This window comes from Heteronotia binoei, chromosome 5 (genome assembly GCF_032191835.1).
Source record: "Heteronotia binoei isolate CCM8104 ecotype False Entrance Well chromosome 5, APGP_CSIRO_Hbin_v1, whole genome shotgun sequence".
Taxonomy (NCBI): Eukaryota; Metazoa; Chordata; class Lepidosauria; order Squamata; family Gekkonidae; genus Heteronotia; species Heteronotia binoei.
The window spans coordinates 108,342,162-108,364,423 of NC_083227.1; the positions used below are offsets into that span (position 1 = coordinate 108,342,162).

The 22,262-nt window shown below is 43.6% G+C and overlaps 1 protein-coding gene across 1 annotated transcript in view; it reads left to right on the forward strand.

The window, feature by feature from the left end:
* Positions 1-22,262, forward strand: part of CACNA2D2 (calcium voltage-gated channel auxiliary subunit alpha2delta 2) — a 1,052,991-nt gene that overhangs the window by 791,460 nt on the left and 239,269 nt on the right. Inside the window, exon 6 of the mRNA XM_060240024.1 lies at positions 13,696-13,834. Within this exon, the coding sequence (XP_060096007.1) occupies positions 13,696-13,834 (139 nt within the window). The remainder of the gene's footprint in view (positions 1-13,695; positions 13,835-22,262) is intronic.

Genomic DNA, 22,262 nt, shown 5'->3' on the forward strand with positions numbered 1-22,262 from the left:
TTTTCAAAGTGAGAAGACTAGAGAGAACGGGTTCCATGCTGAGAAGCCAGTCAGATTCCAGTGAGATTCCAGTGAGACTGTGCTGCATAATGCAGCCTATTTATTTTGTCCTGTTTGCTCTGTTGGCTCTATCTGCGCCACCTTCATCACTTTCGGGGTGTGGATCCCCCAGTGGGGTGGTCTCCCGACTCCCTCCGCCGGCTGTTTCTGATAGCCCTGCACCCCCTCTTTCATTTGATATGTGTCCCGTGCGGGTGCCACCCTCCCGCCGGGAGATGCCGCAAAATGAGCCCCCTTGAGGCTTATGGCGGCAGGGCTCGGGGGAAGCGAGCTAGACTGCTGTTCTTTTGAGGGGTTATAGAGTGTTTCGAGCCCGTCCCTGTGGCATCGGTCCCATCGTTGTGGGACCCAGGGGGCCGGCGCAGCGGCACGCCGAAGCAGCCTGTCACTAATAACACAGGTCGAGATGCAGGACAGGAACCCGGAAGTGACCGACAGGCTGCTTCAGCGTGCCGCTGCGCCGGCCCCCTGGGCCCCACAACGATGGGGACGGTCTGGCCACCCTATGCCCAGCCCAAGTGCCCCTACCCACAGAGAGGGCAGGAGATAAGGAAGAAGAGGCAGAGAACATCAACCAACAAGGTAAGGAGACTGCCAGCCAGAGAAACAGCAGAGGGCTGTTAAGCCACTGACTGCTTCCTGCTCTTTGAGCCTGCCAGCAGCAACTGATGTGACCACATTGGCCACTTCCCCCCACATGCTTTCATTCAAATGTGGTGGGGGTGAGCAACTGCCGGCACTCACTAGAACCAGTGGGAATTGATCCTGTAGTCATGAAGGTGACATTTTGATCTGTGTCATTTGGGAGAATGATCCTGGAATTGCTCTGAAAAGGTGTTGCTGTCTATGATGGTGGACCCAGCCCCAGAATGAACTTCCATTTCACATTTCTGATTATTTATCTCTACAGTGGCAATCATTTCTGGGCACTGCCCCTTGTCAGCATGAATATGTTAGAGTACAATATTTGCACTTCTTTCTCAGGGAAACCCTCCAAATAATGGGCAGTTTGAAACTTTGTACTTTTTCCCTGCTCTCTTCGTTTCCTGGGATTAGCCCTTGATTGTCAAACTCCTTCTATGTGACCCCTTTTTTGGCAAGTGTAACATTGAGCATTCCTGAATCTGCATTCACTTGGGTTATGTTGCCCTCCACAGCTTAAACATATAGATTAATTACTTGATTTACTTAATCTCACTGATGTAGATGTGAGCCTCTGTACTTGCTCCTCATCTGTTTCCTGGGTTTGCTGGAGAATGTGACTGTCAGTGAGGTGCCTGTTATGAATTTCTCTGACATCACATGAAGCAGCTTCAGATGCTAACGCTTGTTGCTGCGCTGCAGCAAAATCAGATTCTGTTCGGAGAGGAGGTGCTACTGGGTGGCCTCATCTTAACTCCAGAGATAAGCTGATCGTGTAAGAAAGCTTCCAGAAGATCTCCAAATTCACAATGTTCAGCAAGGTGACGGAGCTCTGCAATGTATTCTGGTTCGCTGATCATGCTTACAAAAATAGAACCTCTGTAGACTAACAGATGGTGTTGGGCAAAATGTGTCTTCAACAGAGCGATCAGTTCATAATTTTTGTACTTGGTGCAGCAGGTGCCATCATAGAATGAACAATAGAAAAAGGTTTTGCTCCACAGATAGTCAATAAAATTGCACACCTTTCAGTCTTATTCACTTGTAGATAGTCTTTCTGCATAACAGTCCCAAGAGGCTTCTATATGGCCTGGTTCAGCCATTTCCAAAGTGAGTCAGCTCAGCACTAATGTGGAAGGCAAGGAACAAGCTAATCTGATCTCAGTTTATTTCCACAGCTTCCTGGGTGTTTAAATAGCATCATTGTCTTCATATTTTGTGTAGTGAAGCAAACAACAAACACCCAGTTCAATTTGACTGAAGGCCTCTTTATTAACAGTAACGGTAGGGCAGGTAACTTGGCTAAAAGGAATAACAACGGAGCTGTTTCTAGAGCAATAGGCCAGGGCTGTCCTGGCCTGATTCTTCTGATTCCTTGAAGGTCCTGCACTCAGGCTGCTAGCAGGCAGGCTGAGAAGAGAAGTACTGTGTCCCTCCTGCTCTCCTACTTTCTCTGACACCTACTGGGATAGCCTCTTAAAGAGGCAGTACACAACAGGTTGTATCCTCTCACCCATTCCCCTTTTTCCTGATGCCAGTTCTTCAATTGAAGTAAAACAAGGCGGCATAAGTTTGAACTTGAAATGCAGTCCTACATGGAGTTGTACCCTTCTAAGCCCATTGATTTCATTGGACTTGGAAAGGTAAAACTCTGCTTAGCATTGCACTCTAAATGAATTTTCCATCTAATCCAACAAGGTGGCTCTTATATTCTCTTGAAGACCTGACAGCAGGCCTGCTCCTGTTGCCTCAAGTACCTCTGATGATTGCAGTTGCAATCAGAAAGAGTCATTTGGTGTGAAATGTACTTGGCAATGACTGGAAGCTCTGGCTGCTATCTGGACTAGTGTTTCTCATGTCCTTTCTGGCATTGCTATTTGACTGCAAAGATTCAGTGACTGGAAATAAGGGCAAAGCTTAAATAAGATGGCACCTTAGCCCATGGGCTCATAGTATTACTGCTTGTGTGCATGTATGCACAGGTGGAGGGCATCTTTGTATTTGCTGTGTGACACTGTTGGTTAGCCAAGTCCTTGGAGTTTACAAATAACACAATCCAGTTTTTCAAGAGTTGTTCTGGAACAGGAAAGGAGTGCTCTGCCAAGGGGATTCAAATGCCAGCCAAATTAGCCTAGAAACCTCTCACACTGCCATACAGGAGATTGCCATAAAACAGAAACCATCCACAGAGAAATAGACATGAAATGAGTCCTTCCTTTTCTCAGACCAAAGGGACAGGTAAGCTCTTCTTACAATCGGATTATTCTACTCTGTCCATGGTGCTTTGATCTCTAACCTTGCTCAATCTCTTTTTGTAATTCTTTAATTCTGACACAAAGCAGGGGAGAATAAATTGGACTACAGCAAAGGATGCTGGGAATTTCCCCAAAAATGTGTTTGACAGTTGAACTTGCCATGTTTGAAGGTGTCTGTCAAATATGAGTAAATTACCCAGCCTGTTCCGTTCACGTTGAACAGCCATGAAACCTGCCAAACAGGTTTGTATTTGGTTTATGCAAACCTGCATATGCACAGAGATGCTACCAATAAAAACCAGTTAGAATCCATTAATGTCACTAGGGACTACTTAGACAAATAACAAAAGTTAGAATTCTATTACAGCATAGACTTTGTTTATTACTTATTTGTTTGATTAGTGACTAACAAATTGTCTATCTAAACCATTGCCAGCTGAGTAGAGCAGTTACACAGCAAAGACAGGAGGTTAGTAGAATCCAATTGGACTGTGGGAGAATGCACATGCATGAAACCCTAATTGTGATATGCTGCATTGTGGGGAGGAATGCAGTGAATCAACCTGCTAAACAGCCATGAACACATTGACAAACAGTCAAACTGATCACCAAAAAATCAGTTCACCATTTGCAGAAAAGGATGTGAGCCATAATGGCATGTTCGAGCATCCCTAATTTATGAAGATGACATTCCTAGAGAAAGTGATAGCTGTTGGAACCTCCACAGTAGGAATGGGCATGAACCAAACCAAAAATTATGACTGATGCTAAAACATGGCCAATTTGTAGTTCGTTCTGAACTGGTTCATCTGATCTCGCCACACCCAAACATGAAATGAACCAGCATTTTTTCTTGGTGTTTCATTTGATTTGTGTTTGCTTCATTTTTCCAGACAGCCTGGCATCAGCTTGTGCACTTCTGGTCAGTTTCCAGTGAACTGACTAGATGCTGCAACTCTCCCACACCCCCTGCGCTTCAAGACAGTTTCCATTGAAACTGACTAGATGCCCCAGCGCCACTCTCCTCATCCACCTGTGGCCTCTAATTTTCACAGGAAACTGAACTGAATTGAACATGAGAGTGGAGCTGCAGCATCTAGTCAGTTTCCAAGCTTCCTGGGGTGAAACCAACTAGAAGCTGCAAAGCAGCTTCCCTTTCCTTCCCCAGCTCCTAGAAGAGCAGCTTACTGGGGGCACCTGCTTTAAGGGGCTGCAGCTTGGCCCCTCAAAATCCAATTTGCAACAAACTTGGAAAACAGATAGAGAAGAGTCCACTTAAGAGTTTGCTGGAGGTTTGCCATCTCTAGCCCACTTGGGGACCATTCTACACCTACTTGAACTGAATCAGCCAATGAACTATGAATTGTTCAGGAAATCAGAAAAAAACACAAAACAAAATGAACCACCAATTCAAGCAACCCAGTGAACCACAAAATGAAATGAACCACCTTTTTTGCATTTTGTGCCCATCCCTATTGCACAGTCATGTCAATGGGATAAATATAACCTTTGAGTCAAGACATATACCCCAGCCTTCTGCACTCATCCTGGCCATCAAGACAGCAAACAGGTTAAAAACATACATAATGAAAATACATCATAAAAATACATCATAAAAATCATTAAAACCAAACAAGAAGTGAAGAAGCAAGCAGTGACTCATGAAAGCTCATACCTTACCACAAATTTTGTTCATTTTTAAGGTGTTAGGGACTCTTACTCTCTTCTACTGCTACAGACAGACTAAAACAGCTCCCCATCTTGATCATAAACAAAAACACATCATTCAAACAACTAAAACTAAGTTCAAATACACATACAATACAATAAAATACACACATATATAAAAAAAAATAAAAACAGGACAGGAACAATTGATCAATGAGGAAACCCCAGACAAAGAAGTCCTCACTCACTGGAGGAATATGGGAATGGAAGGAGAGAGGCAAGTCTCACTGAGGAGAGAGTTCCAGAGTTTTTGGTGTCATGACAGAAAAGGCCCTCTTCCAGGTTCCCAACTGTCTAATCTCAGAAGGCGGGGCCACTTCTGAAGGTGACTGTAGAGGTCAGGTAGGGGCATAAGGAGTAAGTGGTGGTCCTTCTGGTATGCTTGTACCAAGCAATGTAGGCTTTTAAAGTTCAATACCAGCAGCTTGAATTGTTCCCAGAAAAAGATTGGGAGCCAATGTAGATGGGGTAAGACTGTAAAGATATGGCCTCTATGACAAACTGCTGCCCATACCCAGCCTGCAGCATTTTTCACCAACTGAAGTTTCTGAACACTTTTCAAGGGCTGCCCTACATGGAGTGCAATGCAGTAATCTAATCTAGCTATAACCTGGGCATGCACCACAGTGGGCAGATCTTTTCTGCCCAGGAAAAGCTGCAGCTGGTTAACCTGTCAAAATTGGCCACAGCTGCCACCTGTTTGTACAGCAATAGCCGTGGTGCAAGAGCAGCCCCAACCATGGACTTGTTCCTTCAAGGGGAGTACAACCCCATCCAGAATGGTGACACCATGGTTGATAACAGATGGGAAATTTGGGGTGGTTGGGAGGCTCTTTTTGAGCCATCCTGAAGCCTCCAGATGCTCCTCCACAAGCCGTTCCCATCCCATCTGTGAGGCAGCTGGGCGCCTCCACACAGGAAGGCACCTCAGAAACTGGATTCCTCTTTTTTTCTCTGCAGGTCATGTGCTCATGTAAGCGCTCTGACTGGTTTTGTAAAAACAAAAACCTGGAAATGGCTTGGGATGGCTTGGCAGATTCACACTGCCAAGTTGCCTCGCTTGCGCCCTTCCCTGTCCAGACAGTGGGGAGGTGAATAACAGCCGGCTCCAAGATTTGCTGCCACTTTGAAAGTGGTAGCTTTTTGAGCCGGTCTCAGGAGCCTGGAGGATGGGATGAGGACGGGAGGAGGATAGGCGGCAGATGTTGCCACCTGGAAAGATTTTTGGGGTTGATTTCAGAACCAAAGTGCCAGTCTGTAATCACCCCATACGTTCCAGGTCAGGTTTTCCACTCGCTAGTAGCATTTCCATCTTGTTGGGGTTAAGTTTCTGTTTGTTAGCATGAATCCAGTACTAATCTTCCTGCTGACACTTTCCAGGTTTCTACAGCCTTCTTGAGATCAGCTAGAAGTGTGAGATAGAGCTGATTGTCATCTGCATATCGGTAACAACCCAGCCCAAATCTCTGGATAATCTCACCCAACAGCTTCATGTAGATGTTGAAAACCTTAGGGGACTAGCCAAAGAACAAGGGGTTGAGCAACACCACATTCTGAAACATGGATCTCTTGGCCAGGGCCTTCATTCACTGATGCTGCTCAAAAGGGCTCAGGGGAAGGAGGGGTGCAATTCAGTATCATAACTAATGCATGATGTGACTTCTGGCATAAAACCACAATAGATGTCTTTTTGCATTGTCACAACAATGAATAGCTTATTCACGCTTCTCAGTTGTCTTGTTGGGGTGTCAGGTAAGGCCTGGCAACCATACTCATGATTGCTTATGCACACATATGGTAGAAAAATATAGACGGTCTGGAAACAATGAGGTGTGTGAGGAAAATGTTCTTAATTTCTCATTTGTTTTGTCAAGAAATGTCTATTCAGAATTTTATTCCCATAAAAGTAATTGGGGGCATGTCAGGCTAGTATCTAAGAGAGCCAGGTCTGAATGACCACCTTGCCACGGAAGCTTCATGGATAACCCTGGGTCATTTGCACCCTCTCAGCCTAACCTACTTGACCGGGTCGCTATTGTGATGATAAAATGGAGGAGAGGAGAATGATGTAAGCTGCTTTGAGTTCCCATTTGAAAGAAAGGTGGGGTGTGAATGAAGTAAAATAAAATAAATTGTCTTATTGTACTTCTGTCCCAAGTCTTGAAACTGCTGTGCTCAAAAGCTGAAAAGAAACTGACATGCTATACTGATTTTCTATGTACTATGGTTTTAGTTGCTTTTAAAAAAGATTCTAACTACTGTAGTCAAAAAATACAGGTCATATGAAGACAATGTCTCCATTTTTTATATCACAAAAAGACACTATCACCAAGGAGATTTTAGCTGTTAGTGGTTTTAAAAAAAGATTTCTTGCTCAAATCATTTCTAGCCCTCAGTATCACATACAAACCTTTCTGCTTTAAAGCCTCAGAAAGGTTCCATTTTCAGGAAACAAAATTGAAAAGGAGTCATTGCAAAGGTAAAAATGATTACAACTTGCATGTGAATTATACAATAGTATACCATAACCCTGGATCTAAATAAGCATCCATCTCATTTCCATTGCAAGCAATTTAAAAGAATCCCAACATGAATATAGTAGTAAAAGGAGGCTACCAATGACTAGGGGGGAAATCTCTAAAAGAGATGTTATGCTCAAGTAGGAATGACCAAAAGAAGGGCAGACTTTGGCAATGTATATCTGTAGTGAGGGCAGACAGCCAAGCTCATTTTGAGAATAGCTCAAAAATATAATGTTCTCCCCTCCTCCCCTCCAACATAGATCAAAAGTAGAAAGGCTGCTAGAAAATGACTGCAGCCATTAGACCATTACGGAGTAAAAGCACATTAAAGAAAGTTATGGTCAATGCAGAGAACCTATGGAAGAGGAAATCTCTGCATCAATCTTCACTACAGATGACATCAGGGAGATACCAGCACTAGAGAAATTGTCACAAATTGATGTGTCAGAAGAAGCGCTTTAGAGCAAATAAATGAAAGAGTAATATGTCACCAGGACCAGATGGCATTCATCTGAGAGTTCTGAAGAAGCTCAAATATGAAATTGCAAAACTACTAACTGCAATATGTAACCTCCTTGATCAACTCAGCATCTATACCAAAAGAATGGAAGGTGGGTTAACATAACACTATCCGGTAGAAAGAGGCTCCTGTGGTAAAACATAGCTCTGCAGTCCTTAAAGCTGCATCTTGGGAAATCAGTGAAAATCTCTAACAATAGTCAGGGCTTTATTTGAGCAGGAACATACAAGAACGCAATTCCAACAAGCTTGGCATCAGGGGGTGTGGCCTAATAAGTTCCTGCTGGGCTTTTTCTACAAAAAGCCATATTTGAAACAATGGTGACATCAGGGGGTGTGGCCTAATATGCAAATGAGTTCCTGCTGGGCTTTTTCTGCCAAAAAAGTCCTGGTAGTAGTGATATGCTGGAGAAAAGGCTTGACTTTTTAATGAAGATAGTAACAACAATCATGCAATAGCTAAACTGAAAGCATTTCATGAAAAAGCATTTCGTTTAGAGCTGGTTGGTAGTGGTGATGAGCATATAGATATAGATATGCTTATCACCACTACCCACCAGCTCTAAAAAAATAGCATGATCCAGTAGATACAGTAGTATGATCCAGTGGAGTTGGGTTTTTCAGATTCCATCGCTGAAGACTGATGGCTGTGTGGGGAGTGGGACAGTAGAAGTAAGCTGATGAAGTGAATGAAGGCAGGACAATGGTGCAGGAGTCTGAATAGCTGTCTACACATGACCTCTCCTCACATTCAATCAATGTGCAGAGTGGGAGGGCAAGCACAAATGCTCTGGCTTCACCACCTGCCTCTGCTGGTGAAGGAAGCGTATGCTCATTATCTCTCAGCTCTTGATCCTGAACATTTGGAAAGCAGTCTCTGTAATCCTGGAGATGGATCATACTAGATCTCCCCTCTATCCCAGACCCTATGGATGCTTTGTGCAGTTGCTAAGACCACCACTGCTGTAATCTGTTCTATATTTCTGGTTCCCTCAGTCACAGTGATCTAACACAGTAGGAAAGGAAATAACACAACAGCAAGCCTCACTTGTATTCCTGATGCACATGTGCTTGTTTCATGAATATTGCATGCCTCATAGAAGAGGGTGGAGGAGCCTAGTACTTACATATACAGAAATGTCTATGATCTCTGAGTCAGCAAAACCACTGCAGAAGACTTTCTTGCAGATGCACGCTATGTCCCCCAGATCTGAAACATTCTGCACAAACTGACAAAAAGCATGTTTGCATGACTTCTTTTGTTTTTCTCCAGAGATGGTAAAAAAGTAAGACACATATGAATGCAAAGTATTTTAACTGCAAGTATTTTCAAATGTGGATGTGACTCACACTTTTAAAAATTATTTGAGAAAATATCCTACATCGAGGCTGTGACGGAACCGGCCCGATTCTGCCTTCAGACCCGGTCCTGTCAACTCCCTATTGAGTCGCCAACTCCTGGGGGGAGCTATTTCTCCTCCGGCCACTTGGGCTCGCTGCCACCACCTGCTCAGTCTAGGGGTTCAGATTGAGAGGAACAGGACTCCCAATCTCTCTCTCCAGCTATGAGGCCAGGCCTCAAGGTCCTCTGCTACCCTGTACTTGGGTATCACAGAGACCACAACCCTTCTTCAGGGAACCCCTGGAGGACTGGCACCTTATCCAACTGCATGCCTTCCCCCTTCCCTAGGGCCCCCTTCATAAAGCAGCGTGGTCTAAGCGGTTGGGGATCTATGTGGTACAGAGTTTGACTGCCAGCATTCAAAACAGTAAAAATGTTTAATAAGAAGAGAAAGAAAAAAATAAAAACAGAAACAGTTACATGTAAAAGTTTAGCACAGCACCTGAACAGCAACAAGAAGGACAAATAAAAGGTGGATTTAAACGCATCCTCTCGTTCCTGGTGTAAACTTGCCCTACCTTGTGAATTACTGCCTGGGGGCCACTCCGCCTATCCCACAGGCAGGAGCCCACAGGCTGGCAACCTCTCTCCTTGAGCGCCAGCCAAGAACTGCCCTTTTCCCGCCTAACTCAAATAAAAAGAACAAAAGAACTTCCTGCCCCTCTAGGAGGCTTTTCCCCTAGAGGCGCTGGTTTAACTCTGGAAGGGAGGAGGGGGATGAAGGGAAGGCTAGGCCCCAAAGCCTGCTTTAGTAGTTTCATGTTCCCCTCCAACCAAGCACCAACATTAACTCAGATGGCATTTCTCCACAGAGGCTATAAAGGACTGTCTATATATTATTCTCTTTCATATTTATTTTAAAAATCTGTGAAGTATGGTCTGTGCATATGATTAAGATGAAGTGGCAGAGGGCATTAAAGAAGAGAGGTCTTGACTGAGATTAAACCTGCACAACTTACAACCCACTAAGCCAAAGGGAGCCTTGCCAGCCACATAACGTGGTCAGCTGAGTGCGTAACAGCCTTCCCATTTTTTAAATTCTATTTTAGAAGGAATCCAAAGATGGATTCATCAGGCTCTTCAGGGGCTACTTTGACTGGTAGACTACATTCCTAGGTAGGCCTTGGCTAGCCAGTGAATGTGTATTTCAGTGTCTTACATAATATGACTGTGGGGGCAGAGAGCAAAAAGAGAGAAACATGAGAGAGGTTTCCCAACCAGTTTTGTTCTGTTTAACATGGCAGGTTGTCTGAATGCTGGGCAGTAGCAGGTAGGTTTATCCTCATTCTGCTGCCCCTTGGAAATTTTAGTCAGTGGCTAAAGCAAGAAAGATGAACCATGCCTTCACATCCCCTGGGTGTGTGATGTGATAACAGAAGAGGGCACAGTGCATGGGGAACCATTGGCCGACCCAATCCACTTCATACCCGGGACTGGACAAAAGCTAAGAGCATGATCAGCACATGCTGGAAGCACGTATTTCTTGAATACAGGACATTGAGCTGAGGAGGTCCACTATTATTTTCTCAAATGGCAAAGTGGCTACCAAGGGGGTCTGCCAGAGGCTCACTCTCATACCAGGCAAGATCTACATGAGTGATGTCCAAAAGAACTGACACAACATCTTATTATGGCCCTGGTGGCCAGCACAAAACAGTGAAATTAGTTGCTTGTGGCCGATCAGAGGAAATTGTCATCGGATGCCTATCCCCCCTTAAATTAAGCCTCTTCCTTCTTTTCCATTTGGGGGATATGTGGCATGTTGTGGCCATTGACCATCTTGCCTTCACTCACTGCTATCTCCTGGCATGAATAGTTGTCAGATCCCTGCCTCTTGCAAGAGCTCATGTATTATTTATTTATTTTTCAGATTTTTATTCTGCCCTCCCCAAGTGGGCTCAGGGCGGAACACAACAGAAGAGAGTGAAAGACTCTACAATAAATTACATTAACTTAAAAAAACTAAAACAGTAAAATCCAAAGGTAGCAACAATATATATATATATTTAAAAACCCTATGATATACCACATAGGTAGAGTCAGTGGGTGCTTCAGTGGATTGGAACTAGAGCAGGGAGACCCAACTAAAGTGGCTGCGGAAATTTCTGTTGCTGTAGCAACTGTGTTTGGTGTTGATGCTGCAAGAATCATTCCCACCAGGAAAACATCTGAACCACTTCAAACTTCCAGCCTGCTGGCAATAAGAGAGAGGGGTAGCCCCCTACATGTCTCTGAGAGTGTACTAGCAGTAAATGAAGGCAACAGCCCCTCCGTGTTTGTTCTAGCATCTTTAGTCATAAGCATATATCATTTGAATTTGGAGTTTAAATTTGGCTATCATGGCTAATAAAGCTATTCCCTTTAAATTTGTCTAATTCTTTTTGAAGGCATCCCTATGTATAAATTATTACATGTTTCACCTAGCATGTAACAGAAATCCCAACAGCTGTTTATCTTCAAGTGAAAGTATTTTCAGCAGAGAAAAGAAAATTTGGCATGGGGAGGGAGAGGGAAGAGGTAGTTTTTCTCCTTCCTCTCCTCCCTGCCAGCTCCCCCTGTTTTCAAGCAGGTTTTATATAAGACTGATTCTGGAAAACTGGATCCAAAAGTAGGGATCTTGCTCTCATATGCTTTTCCCAGCATGGGAAAAGAATGGTTTCTCAGTTCTGTAGCTCTGAGAGCAAAACATTTTTGCCTCTCAAACAGAGTAAATCTCCTTATGAAGAACAAAAGAGTTCTCGGTTAGATCTGCCTGCCAATGCTGTGGAAATCTGTGTAGGAAAGGGAGGGAGAAGTGGTGTGCAAAAGAGCAGGCGCATATCTCAGCTTCAGCAGTGGGGAGTTTGCCATCTTCCTACCATAATTAAATATTGTTTGCATTGCTTATTGACAGAGCACTAAGCTCCACTCCGTTTTAATTTGTTCTTTGATAGTCGCCTTTTGCTGCTAATTGATTTTCAAGGGGGTTTTGTCTGATTTAATACTTGCCGTGCTGCTGAAAACATAGAGGCAAGGTTAAACAGAAATGAGAAATGAGCCAGAAATCAGTACATCTTTTCAACCAGTGTGCTTTACAAACCTCATCTACCTGATGCAGAAATTGTGCATTTAAAAAAAAATTAGCAGCTCTTCCATTCCCAGCCATTTTCATCCACCACTCCTGCTGCTTCTGTTGCTATGGTGTTAACTTGAGAAAGGGCTCTCAAGCATAAATGTCCTGGTTTCCCAGCAACCCTCACCCTAGGGAATGGGACAGGACTGTTGCTTGTGAAAGAAGCACCAATGCTGGAGTATTGTAGTGGTTAAGAGCATAAGCTTGGAGCGGGGCATCTTCTGTTCAAAACTGAATTCAGCCATGTAGTAACTGGGTAGCCTTTGGCCTCTTAATTTCAACCTTGTGTCTGTAACAGGAAGGTGATTATAATAATGACCCACCTTAAAGATTTCTTGTAATGAAAATGGATTTGGATTTAGATTTTTTCAACGTGAAAGAAATACTGATGTGTTCAGGAAGGGGAGTTAACCATGAATCCTTCTGAACGGCCACTGTTATTGTACCAACAGAGTTTACAATTTAGCGATATTTCTTATATTTTGCAGCACAGAGGAACTGGCGATTTTTAAACTTCCCCATACAACCACCCAATTAGTTCTATGGCAAGGCCTTGTTGTTTATCTTAACATTGTTCTAAGCAGGGTTTTTTTGCTAGAAAAAGCCCAGCAGGAACTCATTTGCATATTAGGCCATACCCCATGATGTCACCATTGTTTCACACAGGGCTTTTTTGTAGAAGAACCCCAGTGGAAATTCATTTGCATCAGGCCGCACCACCTGATGCCAAGCCAGCCGGAACTTGCATTTCTGTGCGTTCCTGCTGAAAAAAAGCCCTGGTTCTAGGCCATTTCTCATTCAGCCTTTTAATGGACCAAGAAATATTACTCTTTGAGATGGAAATTACTATTATAGTTCAGTTTTTATTGAAGCATTAAAATCTTCCACTACCAACTACCTGGAGGTTCCAAACACCCCTGGTGGGGGAGGGGTCTTTTTAATTGCCATGAACAGCAGCAGCCTGTGAGACAGTCAGGGCTTTTTTTGTAGCAGGAACTTCTTTGCATATTAGGCCACACCCTCCTGATGTAGCCAAACCTCCAAGAGCTTACAGTAGGCCCTGTAAATTCTTGGAGGACTGGCTACAATTGAGATGCCAGTGGACCCATACTTTTACTGGCAAGAGTTGAGCAGCAATACTGGAGACACAGGGTGGCTTAGTCAGTGTCGTGGCTGATTGCTGGCCAGTGGCAATGCACAACAGCATAAACCAATGTCTTTAGAAGTTCATCCAGTGCACTTCTGGGTAGCCGGCAGCTATATGTCTGGAGAAAGCTTTTATCTCTGCTCCCCAGCAGCAGCACTGTGCATGATTTCCACAGAGACAGCATGGGGGCTTTTCCTCCTTGGTTGTCTAGCAGTGACCCTGTCCCAACTACCAGACTGCCTCACTGCCTGTTGCTGTCTCAAACTGGTCTGAATGTTTATGGTATGTCCTTTTTTTTCTTTTTCCAGGATGGCCCAGAGGGAGAAGAAATTGAAGGAGAAGCATCCAACTCCTTGAAGCTGGAATTCATAGATGATGCACATTTTAAAACGAAGGTTAACTACTCTTATGCTGCTGTACAGATACCTACAGACATCTACAAAGGCTGTGAGTCACCCCACACGCACAATTTTTCACAGAACTCTGCATTTTAAAACTGGAGAAAATCCTTCATATTAGCTAAAGTTGCTTGCTTGGATTGGGATTATTTTGTCTTTGCATCATGGTAATGGATAAACTTTAGCTGAGCTAGACCAGATCTCTTTCTCTTTCCAATGCATCTCTCTTCAAAAGGTTACCAAACAGCCCAAAGATTTTTGCCTCCTTGAGGCTGGGTCTGTTCCTTGGCAGACGTCTTAACGTGTTCTCTGCTATGGGCACTCAACTGCTTGGTCATTCAGGGTGATTGGTAGAGGGCTGTTGAATTGATGGTTCTGTTTTGCAACTGGATATTGTATTAGATAGCAATTCCTTCCAACTGAATGGATGAGATACACCATCTCAGGCAGGTCTGCCAGAGGAATACCATATTCCAGGGGTGGCCAATGGTAGCTCTCCAGATGTTTTTTGCCTACAACTCCCCTCAGTCCCAACCATTGGCCATGCTGGCTGGGGCTGATGGGAGTTGTAGGGGGAAACATCTGGAGAGCTACCATTGGCCACCCCTGCTTTCTACATCAGGAACTGTAGATGCAAAGGCTTACCCTCTTGCAGAAAGCTGTAGGGTGGGGGTGAAGGACTATCAATGGCCCCTGACTGTGTGTTGATTGTGCAGGAAGAGGGTACCTTGGCGGCAGTGTGCTGGTTGCTGATACTAGTTGCAAGGGGCATACAGAAACTGTTAACGTGTAAGGGAAAGCCAAAAGCCATGAGCCAAATGCAAAACTTTGAGCTCCATAATTCATTTGTTTCAAAATTTGATTGATTTATACTGTAACAAAATCCTAAGTTTTGTATTAAAATTTTCAAAGGCTACTCCTTTGTTTTGTTTTGTTTTAATGGGAAGGCTGTAGAAAGAATCCGCAACCTAGCACACACTGAGGCATGTACAAGCCTGGTGAAATTGGTGGCCTTAGAAGGCTTCACTATCTGGCCTCAGCTGTTGCACAAAAAGCAAACTACAGCTCAGCTTTTGGTATATGTTGTCAGCCACATGATAATGTGTGATGTTTTTAAGACAGATTTTTTTAATGAAAAGATCTCTTCACTTTGGGAAACAACTTTTGATCTGTCTGTACTTACAAGAAATCTCTCCAGTTGTTCTTTCATGTTTCAAATAGAAAAGTGCTGAAGGCTACATATAAATGTCAGGGGCATGATGAGGAAATTCTGTTTTAGAAACCTCAGGATACGTGAAGTAGGACTTGGTGTTTGGACAGCTAGCAGCACTGCACCAAAGCCATCTGTTGCTTTTTATTCCAGTGCTGCTGTCAGCTGCATGCCTTTCATGAGGGACTGCTTGCCCTTTGGCAACAAGCTCCACTACTTGATCCTTTTGAGAGCTGGTGAGGTATTGACCTGGCTGCAAAAACATACTCCCACGCGGAGCATTTCTTCTCATGCAGACCATAAGGAGGGGCTTTAGCCCAGGCAGTTGTTTCCAGGATAATGGTTTAAAAGTGCAACTGCCATTCTAATTAAGATGGGGCACTGCCGTTTTCTCTAGCATCATATTAAAAATGCCTCCTGTGTGTCAGTGCTGCACCTGGTGGCTGCTGTAGCATGCAGCCTTATTCTGCTTCTGAGGCTGCTTTGTCCTCATCTCTATCACTCCCTTAGACTTTTGCTTCCTGCTTCAGAATGAAAGGCATGAAGCTTGTCTTCATGAATGCTCCTTTGCAGAACAGTTTGATGCATGCGCCATTTGTACTGCCGGCTAAATAATTTCCATTTGGTGCTCTAATGCTTACATTGCATTTCTGTCTGGTCCTTTGCTGCTACTAATCAGTGTCCATATGTATGGAGGTTACTGCAGAGCAACTGTTTGTCTCTGGGAGAATGGTGAACCACAGCTTTTGAATCACAGGAAGTAGACAAAGAAAGGAGGGGTGAAAACTTCCACTTGCATGTGAACTTTGCAGCATCCAAGTAATGGAATCAAAAACTGTTACATTTTTATAAAGATGAGAGTTCACTAAGATAAGAAATGTAGTCCATTCAGAATCATGCCATACTGTTTCAGTGCATTCTGATTGATGAGGGAGAAACAGTTGATGTGTGTGCAGGCATTTGCTTTGCATGTGTGCAGATGTGAAAGAGAGATTTCCTATTTTGTTGGTGGGAGGGGGGTCCCCTGGAGCTCTCAGTTCTGTCACAAGGGGCTTGCTTTGAAGATGTGTATTTAGTCTTGCCCATCGCAGTTTTTTGCACTGGGCAATCATCACTGTGTAAATGCTTCCAACAGATTTTCAGTCCTATGGAAATAGGCCCTAAGTGTTTTCAGAAGCTCTTAATGCTGCTGCCTGTTTACAGTCCAATTAAGTGCTTTGTCTTCCCTGCATGGTTCATCACCAGGCAGGAATCTCATTCTTTCTCATTAGGTCTAAAATAGCCATAGCCGGACCTTGTGTCTTCACTGAGAGCCTTGAGATCTTTGTTACCCCCTGTGGGATTGTCTCTCTGTTGACATGGGAAGATGGGAGAAGAAAGCTAGTCTTGAAGCTTGGCTTTATCCAGCAAGGTAGTAAGTAGGGATGGGCATGGGCTGAATATGGACCAAAATCCATGACAGTCCGGGAGGGAGAGTCATAGACTGTTTGCCTAGTCGGTGTAATTGTGCTTTTCAGTGGACTGCCCACAGACTGAATTTTTCCACGTGGTCTTTTTAGTCCATGGGAGCTATTCATGGGCCAGACAATCTGGCACCGAGGCATTACTTGTCAGGCAACCGGGGGGATGTGGGGGGCATTTACTTTTGCACATTGAACCATAAGATCTTTTTCCCTCCCCCCAATCCGCATGCATCTTGGAGAGCAGACAGAGAGGTATATCCTGGGGATGTCCTCTGAGAGTTTGATGCCTCTAGCTTGTGGGGGTGGTTGTTTAACAGATTCCCCCCATTTGCACATTGGATCTCCCCTCTCCCAATGTCAATCTACACCCAACTTGGATGGTAGGTAAAAGGGCATCCTAAGGAGGTATGTGATGACTTTCATGCCTTTAGCCTTTGATAGGGCTGTTTGACAGACTCCTTCCCATTTTGCACATTGGACCCTACGATCTCCCCCTCCCCCCAGTGCCAATCTTGATGCAACTTGGGCAGCAGGTAGAAGGGCATCCTGTGGAGCTCTACTGTAACTTTCATGCCTCTGGCTTTTGTTGGGGCCATTTGACAGACTCTTTCCCTTTTGCATATTGGACACTAGGATCTCTCTCCCTAAAAAACCAATCTGCACGCAAATTGGAGGGCAAGTAGAAGAGACTCAACTGGAGACTCACTGTGAGTTTGGCATCTCTAGCCCATGGGGGGCATTCTAATGCATCCCAAAGTCACGGACCTATGGACCCTGGCCTGGTTCATTTAATGGCCCAAATCCATGGAAGTTCATGTTCCATGGTCCGGAAAACCCACAAACTACAGACCCATATGAACCTCAATTTTTTTGGTCTGTGACCACCCCTAGAAGTAAGCAAGGGCTTTGGGAGGCTTTTTATACCCAAAGGGTGATTAACATGTGGAATTCACTGCCACAGGAGGTGGTGGTGGCCACAAGTATAGCCACCTTCAAGAAGGGTTTAGATAAATATATGGAGCACAGGTCCATCAGTGGCTATTAGCCACAGTGTATGTGTGTATATAAAATTTTTTGCCACTGTGTGACACAGAGTGTTGGACTTGATGGGCCGTTGGCCTGATCCAACATGGCTTCTCTTATGTTCTTATACCTTGGCTTTTGTTTGTGTTTAAGGGAGCTTCATTGGCAACCAAAGGCAATTCTCAGGGCATGCATCAAAACATATTGTACATGTCCAATACTGTGCTTATGCTTTTGGAAGCAGTTTAATTCGCACACAGTCACAAATGAGTGTGCTCATGAAAGCTTGGCAAGAATTCACATTGACAACACACTGGTCTCATAACTAAGCTCAAGAACTGGGAAGAACAGGGGTGGGAGCAGCTATTACAGCTTCTTTTTAAGACACTGAGCCTTTACCATTGGGGGAAAGTGCATAGTCCTGTGTATAAGATTGCAGTCTAACATAAGTTCCTCTTTCTGAATGTTCTGTAGAATAAGGAAGAGTTCCTATATCCATAGCTTTTAAAATATTGCATACCTGTTAATAATAACTGACCGTATGTTCAAACACATTCAGATTATTATAGACTGGAATGCAAGCCATCCTGCACTCATACAGAAGATGTGGCACATTTGCCTTGTGTGTTGTGTCTGAACAAACTATATACTCTTGTTTGTGTACATCAGCAGGGTTTTTTTCCTGGGGGAATATGTTGGAACTGAGTTCCGGAACCTCTCTGTGGAAACAACATTCTCAAAAAATGTGTAAAAGTTCTTGAGGGGTACCCATGTATTTCTCCTTAATTTCTCTCTTGAGAGTTCCAGCACCTCTTTTTCCAGAAAAAAAGCCTTGTACATCAGTGTTAAATAACCAGCAACCCTTTCCCTCAGCACTGCAACTGACCTCTCCTATGGCCACAGGAAATTTTGCACTGGTTCCATTTCTGTGTTGCTTCAGGCATAGTGCAGTTAAGTGTGATATGTGCAGTTTAGACTATTAGTTTTCTGGCGTGGGCTCCCCAGCCATGCTTGCCAAAGGGTGCATGCAAAGACTTTCTGTGTGCAAATGCCCACTGAATTTCTTCAATCCTTCCTTTTTCACCTGCTTCCAACTGCAGGGGAAAGAGTTTCAATAGGTTCCCTTGCCTTGTGCATATAACATCTGCTAGAAAGAACAGCTCTTGGTCTCCCTTTAGTGGCTGCTTTGAATATCAAGATTATTAAGTCTCCACTACCTGCTAGCTATGAGAGTTTAATATGCTTTGAAAATTTCTCCATTAAGTCACTTAGAAATCTAATCAAAAGCGACATAGAAGCTTAACTTTTATTGCCTTTCAGCGAGACTGTAAGCTTGGAAAGGTGTGTTTTCATTATAAATTCAAGTTAATACCCTTGCATAGACAGGCTAATTCCAGCTAACTAACAGTGGTAGGAGGCACAAAGTTACTTTGGGTAGCTGAGTCAGACTCACCTGCCTAACCTCATATTGCAATTCATGGTAGATGCTTTGACTCTGAAAATCCTGCTTGGTTTCCTGACGTAGACCCAAGTAGTAGCTCCTTTCCATTCAAGGCTTATGTCTGCACAAGGAGTGCATGTGAACACAATCCTCCCTTGCTCTTCAGCTCACTTTATTGAGGCTTTGCAACAGCTCTCTATACCCTACCTGGCATCTACTTCCCTTGGTAACTATGCAGTCCATCATGCACCTATATATGCAGTCTTCTTACTGGCATAAATGTACAGACAACCACATCAGTGGAATTGATTTCTCTGACTCAGTGGATTAGAAATTGCAATTAGTTTTATTACCAAACTAATCCAGGCTGAACATCTAATGAGGCAAATGATGAGAATGGGGGAGAGAAGGGGAACAAGTAGGGCAAAATGTTCATAATCTCTAACCTCCTGCTCTTCATGTAGCATAAGTGCTACCAAAGCCGTATAAATCAGCATATACAGCCATAGAACAAAACTGCATGAAAGATTAACACTAGGGACGGGCACGAACCAGCTCACAAAATACAGTTCGTAACAAATTTTAGCCAGTTCATGAACTGAAGTTCCGTGGCTGGTCAACCGGCATTAACTTTCCTTGAACTTTCAAGCGGTTCATGGTGGTGTGTGAGTGCTCAGTCAAAATGAGTACAAAACTTCAAAGTCAGGGTGAGCTTGCCTGTGCATTTGGTGTGTGTAGGTTGCAGGGGGTCCATTTTTCCCAAAAGCACTTTCCTGGGGGCATCTTTTTGGAGGGAGGCATAACTCTTACCTCCTGAATCCAATCTGCCCATAATTTGGAAGGCATATAGAGGAGCATCAGGGGGAGGTCCCCTGCAAGTTTGATGTCTCTAGCTTCCATAGGTTCCATTCTGTACACTCCTGAACCTCCAGGCAGGTAGTGGAGAGTCAGCCAGAGTTGCACTGCAGGGAGCTGTTCTACAATCACGAGCCTCACAAACTGAACTGGTTCATTTGGTGTTTAAGGGTTCATGACAGTTTGTGACTCACAAATTGGGCACACCATGAACTGACATGAACCGTGTTTTCCCAGTCCATCCTCATCTCTAATTAACTCACTCTGGGGAAATATGGCCTACTGAAAGAAGAACAATAATCAGAATATGATGAAGGATCATAAGGGAGTACAGTACAGGAGTTTCTATGGGGAAGCATTTCCCTAATCTGGAAACTGCTGTTTCAAAACACTTTCAAAGTTCTTTCTCTTATGCCATATGGATTGGCTTGCCACATGGGTTATCCCCAGCAAGGGAAGAGTCACAGTTCCACTGTCATATATTCCCACCAGTAACATACATTCTCCACATATACAGGCAAATTGTATGGCAAGCCAAACTATTTATTTATTTGTTATTTCACATTTCTATCACTTCATGTTACAACCATTATAAATGGCAACTGCTAAGCAGTTGGCCCTTAGAGAAGATTCACACAAGGGTAAGGGGAAACATGTAAATATTTCTGTGTTATCAGAGGGGAGAAGAAGCATATTTGGATAATCTACCTTTGAGAGAAAATGACAGAATACAACTGCCTGTGTTTTGCTCATCATGGAATTATATTGCTGGGACTCAAGATGAGCAGATTCAGCCTTGCTCTATTCAGTGGAAGCTCTAGATTTCCCGTAGGATATCTCTTTTGACCCAGAACCCAGCTTCTGTCATATCAGAGGGTGGCTTTACCATTCATCTGTACCAATGCTGGTGTGCTCCTTGCCCTTTTAATCTTCATCTCAGTATGTTTTTAGAATACCTCAAGCTTCATAATTGCATGCCAAACATCTTGCCTCCAGCTGTTATTTAAATACAAGAAATTGTGGGAAATCATTAGGTAAGGCATGCCTTGATATGCTGTGAGGGTTTTGATGGAATTTTCATGGCCAAATATTGCAATTAGAAACAGTGATTCAAGCAATTTTACTCAAATTTAGTTGTCCTACTGCCCACTGCATTCAGACTTAAGAATTAAATCCAACCTTGCATTGTTATTATGCAGAATACAAAACAATTTATAAGAATTTGGAGTGTTTTACATCTGTTTATTGCAAGTCCACGTTATTCCTGTCAAATATAATATTCCTGTTTTCCACAGAGCCTTGATTTCTTTAGAAATTTATCAGTTTCTTATTGAAAAGATTAGTAGTGTTAAACAAGCTTTCTTAGAGACATTCAGTGTTCCACTACTGATTGTCCTCTGCAGTGCACAACCACAGAGGGATGTTGTGTGTGTTCTGGGGCACACTCTTAATTCACAAGCAGTGGTGAGACCCAATATCCACATTAATGGAGGATACAATAGATAGATAGACCATTACCCAGAATACTCTGCAATGTGCAAGGGTTCCATACAAGACAACAGGTAGAAAATTTAAAAACTACTGTGATATACAATTGCCAAAACTGTCACATGCTAAATGCCCTTGCATGTCAACAATGCCCTTGCATTCCAAGCTAGATCAGATCAAGGATCCATCTGGTCCACCATCCCATTCCTGCAATGGCTTGCCAGAAAGCCCACTAGCAGAGCATTAAGACAGCAGCCTTTTCCTATTGTTTGTCCCCTAGCCAGAGGCTTGTCAGAGGCTTCCTTATAGATCCGGCCCTCAAACTTTTAGCAAAGTGATTTCACATATATTATATGGTACTGAACTTTGGGGGTGGAAAGAACAAACACTATCTAGTCTGAGGGTAATACAAAGCTCCTTTTTAAGACATATTTTGGCATTTCCAAAAGGAATGCCGTCTGCCCTATTAAGGGCAGAACTTGGCCTCCCATCAATCAGGGCATGCATACATTTAGCTGTATTAAAATCTCAGAAGAAATATCAATTGGCACAAACAGAATCACTCGGCAAACTTAGTTACCTAGTATTAAGTAAGGATAAAATCCACTCTGATTTCGTTAACGACATCATTTCTCGCTATACAATTCCAGATGATCTAGTGCGAGCTTCAGGTAATAATCATGATTTGCGTCAATGGGTGTTTAATGGGGACGCCATAGTAGACTATTCGCTAATTGTTCAGACAAGATCTGCCCCATGGTATAAAAATACAAAGAAGGACCACCTAAGATTTGCATATCTGGCAAATATTACTGTGGGTGAACTTAGATCAGCATTTACAGCTCTGCGTTCCTTCATGTGCATTCAGACTATGCCGACAGAATACTTCCTGGGGCAATACTCTAAAACACCTCAGGAACAGTGTATTTGTACATGCAAAACCCCTGTGGAGGACCTCTTCCATTATGTTATGGTTTGCCCACTGTATTCAGAACCT